Source organism: Staurois parvus, unplaced genomic scaffold, assembly GCF_062004578.1.
Source record: "Staurois parvus isolate SC_StPar_1 unplaced genomic scaffold, SC_StPar_1.0 ptg001008l, whole genome shotgun sequence".
NCBI classification, from domain to species: domain Eukaryota; kingdom Metazoa; phylum Chordata; class Amphibia; order Anura; family Ranidae; genus Staurois; species Staurois parvus.
This window is the reverse complement of record NW_028318804.1, coordinates 1,067,904-1,076,835: the sequence shown is the minus strand read 5'-3', so window position 1 is coordinate 1,076,835 and position 8,932 is coordinate 1,067,904. Positions and strand designations below refer to the sequence as shown.

The 8,932-nt window shown below is 45.1% G+C and overlaps 1 protein-coding gene across 1 annotated transcript; it reads right to left on the bottom strand.

Moving 5' to 3' along the window:
• Positions 1 to 295: 295 nt before the first annotated feature.
• Positions 296 to 8,438, bottom strand: CCN5 (cellular communication network factor 5). Its single transcript, XM_089657534.1, has 5 exons — positions 8,322 to 8,438; positions 6,044 to 6,263; positions 5,576 to 5,812; positions 3,498 to 3,679; positions 296 to 2,007 (listed from the first exon to the last, which is right to left on the bottom strand). Exons 1-5 carry the CDS (start codon positions 8,364 to 8,366, stop codon positions 1,789 to 1,791), a joined length of 903 nt encoding a protein of 300 aa, XP_089513660.1. The 5' UTR covers positions 8,367 to 8,438; the 3' UTR covers positions 296 to 1,788.
• Positions 8,439 to 8,932: the final 494 nt, after the last annotated feature.

Sequence of the window (8,932 nt, the reverse complement as noted above, 5' to 3'; positions counted from 1 at the left end):
CAAACACACTCAGCACTCCCCCATCTTTCATACACCCTGATACATGCAGCACACCTGGCATATCCCCCCATTGCACTCGGCACTCCCCCATGCACCACAGGACACTTAGCAGTTCCCTCTTACACCCCGGTACACTCAGCAAAATAATGATTCACCCCAATATACTCAGCACATTTCTAATCCACCCTAGTATTTTCAGCAATCCCCCATACACCCCAGTACACTCAGCACTCTCCTTGATACACCAGCACATATCACATATACTCAAGATGCACACAGTACCCCCCCCCCCCCCCCAACCATCCCAGTACACACAGCACTGCCCCCATACAACCTGATACACTCAGCAGTCCTACATGCACCCAAATACACATAGGATTTCCTCCATACCCCCTGATACACACAGCATTCCACCTATACACAATGATACACACTCAGCAAATCTCTATTCACTCCAATATATTCAGCAAATACTGATACATCCCAATAAACTCAGCACATCCCCCATAAATCCTAAAACAAACAGCATTCCACCCAAACACACTCAAACTTCTCCCATATACCACAATACTCTCAGCACTACCCCATACACCCAATACACTAAGCACATGCCCATTCACCCCAAAACTCTTAGCACATTCCCATACATCCTATGATACACAGCACTTCTCCATACATCCCAATATACACAGAACCACAATGATTTAGGCACTATCCCATACATCCTATACACTCAGCACATCCCCTATAGATCCCAATATACGTAGATCTCGCCCTTAAACCCCAATATACTCAGCACATTCCCAGTTCACCACAATACACATTGCACACCCCCATTCTGCCTAATCCACAAAGCACACCATCATATACCCCAATACACCCAATACACTTAGCACTACTGCCTACACCCAACACTCCCACCATACATCTTAACATTGAAAGTACTCTCCCCAACACCCCCCCCAAAGCTCACCCCCATACACTCAGCACTCCTCTACACACCTCAACAGAACTAGTTCCAAAATCTCTGATGAACTCAACTCCCACCACCCATACACGCCAGTACAATAAGCACCCCCACATCACCTATACAACCCGAAACACTCAAAATACCTCCCAAACACACTAATACACTTAGCACATTCCCCATACACCCCATAACATTCATCATTACCCTCCATACACCCCAGTACACTGCGTACTTTACACCATATATTCCATGTCTATGTACAGAAACAGTTGATCTTGACAGGCCCATTCTAAAGCTCCATGTCTGGGTGCATGATCAGGTGATCCTGGTGGGGCCTGTCTTGAGCTCCATATCTGTGCTCATGAGCAGATGATCCTGCCAGGGCCTTTCCAGAGTTCTATGTCTGTGCATATGAGCAGGTGATCCAGGTGGGGCCTTTACAGAGTTCTGTTTCTTTGTACATGGGCAGGTGATCCTGGTGGACCCTTTCCTGAGTTCCATGTCTGTGTACATGAGTAGTTGATTCTATCGAGGCCTTTCCAGAGCACCATATATGTGACCATAAGCAGGTGATCCTGACGGGGCCTTTCCGGAGATCCATGTCTGTGTATATGAGCAGGTGATCATGTTGGAGCCTTTCTGGAGATCCATGTCTGTGTACATTAACAAGGAATCCTGACGAGGCCTTTTGAGGCTCCACATCTGTATACACAAGCAGGTGGTCTTGGTGGGACATTTCCAGAGCTCCATTTCTGTGTACATGGCCAGTTGATCCTGACTGGTGTGCCCATAGTGCACTTCATTTTTCTTATTTTCTCTTAACAAACACAGGACACTATAAACATCATCAGTTTCATACTCAGCCCTGCAGTGCACTGGAATGCAACCAATTCATTTACAGTCTGATAGGGGACACAGTGCCTAATGCCGCAGGAACCACAAAATGTGGGCCAAAAAGTCCTGATGCTGATGCAGTCCTGAGTCTCCCACCTGATAGGATGAGGAGACACCAGGGTTGGGTTGCAGGCTGCGATCCCCTAAAAAGCAAAAAAAAAAAAACAAATCTTTGTTAGCCGTTTTCTTCCTCTGTATGTACAACTTTAACCTGTGAAATCAACTTTAAATTCTCAATCTCTATAATGATATCACAATCTCTACTACTATCCTCCATTGACCCTACTGCTAACCTTCAGCCGCTCTACTACTATCCTCCAGTCACCCTACTGCTAACCTCCAATCACTCTACTACTATCCTCCAGTCCCCCTAATACTAACCTCCAGCCACTCTGCTACTATCTTCCAGTCACTCTACTACTAACCTCCAGCCACTCTACTACTATCCTCCAGTCCCCCTACTACTAACCTCCAGCCACTCTACTACTATCCTCCAGTCCCTCTACTACTAACCTCCAACCACTCTACTACTATATTCCAGTCACTCTACTACTAACCTCCAGCCACTCTACTACTATCCTCCAGTCACCGTAATACTAACCTCCAGCCACTCTACTGCTATCCTCCAGTCACTCTACTGCTAAACTCCGGCCACTCTACTACTATCTTCCAGTCACTCTACTGCTAACCTCCAGCCACTCTACTACTATCCTCCAGTCACCCTACAACTAAACTCCAACCACTTTACTACTATATTCCAGTCACTCTACTACTAACCTCCAGCCACTCTACTACTATCTTCCAGTCACTCTACTGCTAACCTCCAGCCACTCTACTACTATCCGCCAGTCCCCCTACTACTAACCTCCAGTCACCCTAATACTAACCTCCAGCCACTCTACTACTATCCTCTAGTCACCCAAATACTAACCTCCAGCCACTCTACTACTATCTTCCAGTCAATCTACTACTATCCTCCAGTCACCCTACTACTAACCTCCAGTCACCCTACTACTAACCTCCAGCCACTCTTCTACTATCCTCCAGTTACTCTACTACTAACCTCCAGCCACTCGACTACTATCCTCCAGTCACCTTAATACTAACCTCCAACCTCTCTACTACTATCCTCCAGCCACCCTAATACTAACCTCCAGCCACTCTACTACTATCCTCCAGTCACCCTGCTTCTAATCTACAGTCATCCTTCTACTAACCTCCAGTCACCATAATACTAACCTCCAACCTCTCTACTACTATCTTCAAGTCACCCTACTACTAACCTCCAGCCGCTCTACTACTATCCTCCAGTCACCATAATACTAAACTCCAACCTCTCTACTTCTATCTTCAAGTCACCCTACTACTAACCTCCAGCCACTCTACTACTATCCTCCAGTCACCCTGCTTCTAATCTATAGTCATCCTTCTACTAAACTCCAGCCACTCTACTACTAAACTCCATATGTAGCTGAGGTCCTCTAGGCTAGGCTTTTATACTCAAACATATGACATGTCAAATGACACGCAAGTCATATTTAGCTGAGGACGGGCTTCTATAATGGTATAAATGACATAGAGTTTGCAGTTCAGGCAGTTGAGGCTCATGGTTTTGTATATAGTTCAGACTTACAGTGGCAGCTGATGGGACTCCACAGGGTCGCACCATGCACAGGCGATGCTGGCTCTCCAGTCTACAATATGGGTTCTGGTTGGTCACACGTGAGGAGATACCCATGCCACAAAGAGCGGAACACGCTCCCCATTCTGTGGTCCATTCAGGACAGTTTATTGGTGCTGTCTGTGCCAGTCTTCCTGTACCAAAACAAGACAAAAATTTGTCATATTATCAGAAATATTCTGCGATGACCCCCATTCTAGGTAATGCGTTAATCAATTTCTTCTGATGTGTAGCATGAATGAAGGGTGCTATGCTGGCAGAAGCCCCCACATTTATTACACGTTCTAAAATGTTATGCTCTATATTCCAAACAATAATATGAATGTTAAGGGATCAGTCAGTATTCAAAAGCCCATAATTTCCATTCTTATGGCTGGACTCCAGTGGTAGTTTTAGAAATTTCAGTAAAACTAAAATGGTTTCCAGTATGTTTGCTTTTATTATTGAGAATGTATAAAGTGAGGTTTGTCTTTTCTCAATCAAGAAAGCTCAACAGAAGATGTTTGTATCCTGCCTGCCTCTCTCTGATTGAAACTCCATGCAGCTCTATCTGAACAAAGCAGGATGGGCAATCCTCTGATACATTTGCAGTAAGTTAAGTAAAGTGGTTGTAAAGGCAGAAGGCTTTTTACTTCAAAGTGGTTGTAAAGTCTCAAGGTTTTTTACCTTCATGCATTCTATGCATGAAAGTAAAAAAATCTTCTATGTGCAGCAGCCCCCCGGCCTCCCCTAATACTCATCTAAGCCCCCTCTTGATCCAGCAAAGTGCAATTGAGTCTCAGCTTACCTGGGGATTCACTTTTCTCATTGGGTGAGACAGAAGCAGGAGCTATTGGCTTCCACTGTTGTCAATCACAGCCAGTGAGCCGATGAGAAGAGAGGGGGGCAGGGCCAACCCTTGGCTCTGTGTGTGAATGGACGCACGGAGCAGAGGGTGCCCCCATAGAAAGCTGCTTGCTATAGGGGCAGCCGACAGGAGGGAGGGGCCAGGAGTGCTGGCGGGGGACCTGGGAAGAGGAGGATCCGGGCTGCTCTGTGCAAAACCACTGCACACAGCAGGTAAGTATAGACATATTTGGTATTTTTTCTTTAAAAAAAACAAAACAAAAAGCCTTTAGAGTTACGTATATGCACTCTATGCATCAAGATAATAAACCTTCTGCATGTGGTTCCCCCTTCCAGCCCCCCGTATACTTACCAGAGCCCAATCTCAATCCAGCAATGTGCATGAGAGCAGCAGCTCTCTCCGTCCTCATTGACTCAGACACAGAAGTCGAAGCCAATCACAACCAGCAAGGGGGGAGTGGGAGGTTAGTCAATGGACACACAGAGCTGGCTTGGGAGTGAGCATGCATGAGTGCCACCATAGCAAGTGGCTTAATTTGGGGGTACTCAGCATGGGGGAGGGACCAGGAGCTCCAACAGGAGACTTGGGAAGAGGAGGATGAAGGCTGCCCTGTACAGAGCTATTACAAAAACAGGTAAAAAATAAAAAAATTTACCTTTAGAATCACTTAAAGTGATTTACGGGCAATAATTTATATAAATATAATATAATAGCATCATAAGGCAGATAATTAGCTTTGTCAGTAACATGAATTAGCTGTTTTATTATGTTTTACTGGTAATGCTGATTGCAAACAACTTAGATTATACAAAGAACTCTAATACTGACTGTACATGTGAAAATGTGACAAATTTGGAATTTTATTTAATTAGTTTTCTTTTTTTTTGGATTCTACACCAACCTGCCAGTTAAAGTTTCAATAATTACCCAGCTGAGAAAAAAAAAAAAATCAAAATTGCTGTGGGAATCAACAAACCACCATGACTGCAGTTAAGTCAGTTTCAGTTTGAAGCCTGAGAACTGTTTCCAGGCAGATGGCTGTGAACCCAGATGTTCTGTGAAATCAAAAACTGATGAAAAACTTCCAAAATTGCCACAGCAGTAGCCCTGTGTGTGTTGTCAGTGACACCACAAGCCTGAATATATATAGGGTGACTTTTCCCATATCTGACAGTCTGGTTACCTGTCTCCAGACTGCTTGGGTGTCCATCACATCTCCACTGTGGACAGCATTGTCCTGGAACTGTTACTCGGCGTGGGAAGGGACATGTTGGCGTTGGAAGCTGGATATCTTCACTGCAAAGTGGGACGCATGTGACCCCACCATCCTCACATTTACACTGGAGTTTACAGCTCGGCTGAAATGTCTCGCCATCTTCATACACCTTCCCATCTATGTCACAGCTGTCACCATCATTATCTGGAGAAACATCATATTGTTACATCATTATCCCTCTAGAATTGACATCTAGTGATCAATTCACGTTATCTGGTCCTGAAAATGGATAAAAGAGGAGAGATATTAAACTGGAAGATGATCTTGCTTGCTTGTTGTATATTGAATGGACCTAGGGCAGATCATATGCTATATAAATGTAATGGTTATGGAATGAAGAGATTTTCCAGATAGGGGACCTCTAAGGTATCTTACAGTTGCAGGTTCCACTTCTTCCTCCATCGTTGCTTGTAGAATAATCACAGACAAGCTCCTGGGTCTGATCACATAGGTATTTCTGGTTACATGGTTCTCCAAGTCGACGTGCACAAATCTTACAGCATCCGCAGCCATCCAGAAGAAGTGGGATGCCTGGAGGACATCTTGTTGGGGCCCAGGAGCATGTGCATTGGCTGGGGCAGAGCTGAGCTGAAATCTGTTGGAAACAGAAGATCATGAGACACTGAATGATTAAAGAGAAGAAAAAATTCTGTAGCTGTGACCGAATTTCCTAGATATATATACACAGCCATTGGAAAATATGCTCTGGAATGCTACACTTAGAACGTACAGGATTTGGAGGCATTTAAAGGGCAACTATGTGTGGTAAGAAGATTATTTTGGGTGTACCTTTCTGCACTGTTTTTTACTTATCTGGATGAACTCTTCTGCAGTGTCACGTACTCTTCTGGTTGTACCCCCCCCCCCCCCGCAATGTCATGTACTCTTCTGAGTTTACTCCTCTGCACTGTCTTGTACTATTCTAGATGTACCTCCCTGCAGTATAGGAGTATAGGGTGAAGAGCCGCCAACTCGTTCTCTCGATAAAAGTACTTTATCCATAAAGGGTACAGTGTGCAAATTACAGCAGCTTACGCATTTCGGTAAAAAACCCTTATTGATAACCATAGTTAGGAATACGTTTTTTTTACCGAAACGCGTAAGCTACTATAACTTGCACACTGTACCCTTTATGGATAAAGTACTTTTATCAAGAGAACGAGTTGCCAGCTCTTCACCTTATACTCCTATACTGCAGGGAGGTACACCCAGAATAATAAAAGACAGTGCAGAGGAGTACAACCAGAAGAGTGCAAGCACTGCAAGGGGGATACAACCAGAAGAGTATGTGACACTGCAGGGGGGATACAACCAGAAGAGTACATGACACTGCAAAGGGGATACAACCAGAAGAGTACATGACACTGCAGGGGGGGTACAACCAGAAGAGTACGTGACACTGCAGGGGGGATACAACCAGAAGAGTATGTGACACTGCAGGGGGGATACAACCAGAAGAGTATGTGACACTGCAAAGGGGATACAACCAGAAGAGTACATGACACTGCAGGGGGGGTACAACCAGAAGAGTATGTGACACTGCAGGGGGGATACAACCAGAAGAGTACATGACACTGCAAAGGGGATACAACCAGAAGAGTACATGACACTGCAAGGGGGATACAACCAGAAGAGTATGTGACACTGCAGGGGGGATACAACCAGAAGAGTACATGACACTGCAAAGGGGATACAACCAGAAGAGTACATGACACTGCAGGGGGGGTACAACCAGAAGAGTATGTGACACTGCAGGGGGGATACAACCAGAAGAGAACGTGACACTGCAGGGGGGATACAACCAGAAGAGTATGTGACACTGCAGGGGGGATACAACCAGAAGAGTATGTGACACTGCAGGGGGGATACAACCAGAAGAGTACATGACACTGCAGGGGGGATACAACCAGAAGAGTACGTGACACTGCAGAAGACACTGTAAGCTTTGGAGCACTTTTTGTCTACCTCCAGGGGAAATCAACCTAGGCACTCATTTTCATTTGTACCTCACTGAAGTGTCTTTTATTCTTCTGGGTTTACCCCCTGTACTGTCCTCAACCCTTCTGGATGTACTCCTTTGCACTGTCTTGTACTATTCTGCATGTACCTCCCTGCCTTGTCTTGTAAGGTTCTGGGCCCCCCCTCCCCGCCTTGTTCTGTACATTTCTAAGTGTACCCCCACAGCACTATCTGGTAATATTCTGGTTACCCCTTACACTGCCTATAAATCAGACATGTTGATAGCAATCCAATAATGCCAGCGAGTGGACTACCATTACCTGAGAGGAAATCTGAATTATACACTGGGATCATGGAGGTTGCACTCTTCTGATAACCTTGCCTGCTATGGAAGTGATGGGGAGGGCTGTCTCGTACATTATTGTATTAAAAGGGGAACGGTTTACCAGAAAGGATTAGTACTTCATGTGATGGAGACCCAATGATCATATAATATGATATCCAAATGTCCCAAGAAGAATGTCCTAAATGTACCAAGAATGTCCAAACTGTCCCAAGAAGATTTGGTGCACTGTGACACCTACAGTAAGAGCTGAACTGCTGCAGGGGGCTACACACCTACACATTTGGCTTTCTGAAGACCCCATGCAGTGACAGTGCCATCAAAAGACATCTGCCCTAATGTGCCACTTACCTGTGACAGGGCGACAAAGAGCAGAAAACATTCAGCTGTGAGCATAATCCGTCTGTGCAGAGCGTACAGCCTGAAGAATGGCTTCTGTTCTCACGGTGCTAGGATATTACTCACAGGCTGCAGCACAAACATTGGACACTCATCCAAATTTCCACATTCCACATGATGTTTTTCACTCACCTCTAACTAAAAATATATTCTTATTATTATTTAAAGGAAATAGCTGACTTGTGAGCTGTCAGAGGAAGCTGGCTGTGCAGCAGTGGGGAGAAAGTCTACACATAGATGGAACTAGGCAGACCTCACCTGAATGTGCCTGAACCATCCACACCAAGCACACTGGTCATTCATGAATGCTGGAACCATGATTCTCTGACAGTTCAAATTGGCACCGCTTTGTGTCCCTTGTCCATGGTAACCCTTCACCTAATAAACCCAGCTTTTCCCTTTCACACATACAGCTACCTTCCTGCCTTCACCCAGAGATCTGCTTCTTGGACCCCACTTATAGACAGTGTTTCTTGTTCCACCCATAGATCTGTTTTGTCTCCCCCCCACTTTTAGACTTGCCTTTCTTTATGCATCCATAGATCTGCTACTTTAACCCCATC

Coding starts and splice junctions, on each gene's coding strand:
- CCN5 (XM_089657534.1), bottom strand. CDS start 8,366: ATGCTCACAGCTGAATGTTTTCTGCTCTTTGTCGCCCTGTCACAG. Junction 6,264..8,321: donor TCTTTGTCGCCCTGTCACAG/GTAAGTGGCACA, acceptor TGTTTCCAACAG/ATTTCAGCTCAGCTCTGCCC. Junction 5,813..6,043: donor AAGAAGTGGAACCTGCAACT/GTAAGATACCTT, acceptor ATGTTTCTCCAG/ATAATGATGGTGACAGCTGT.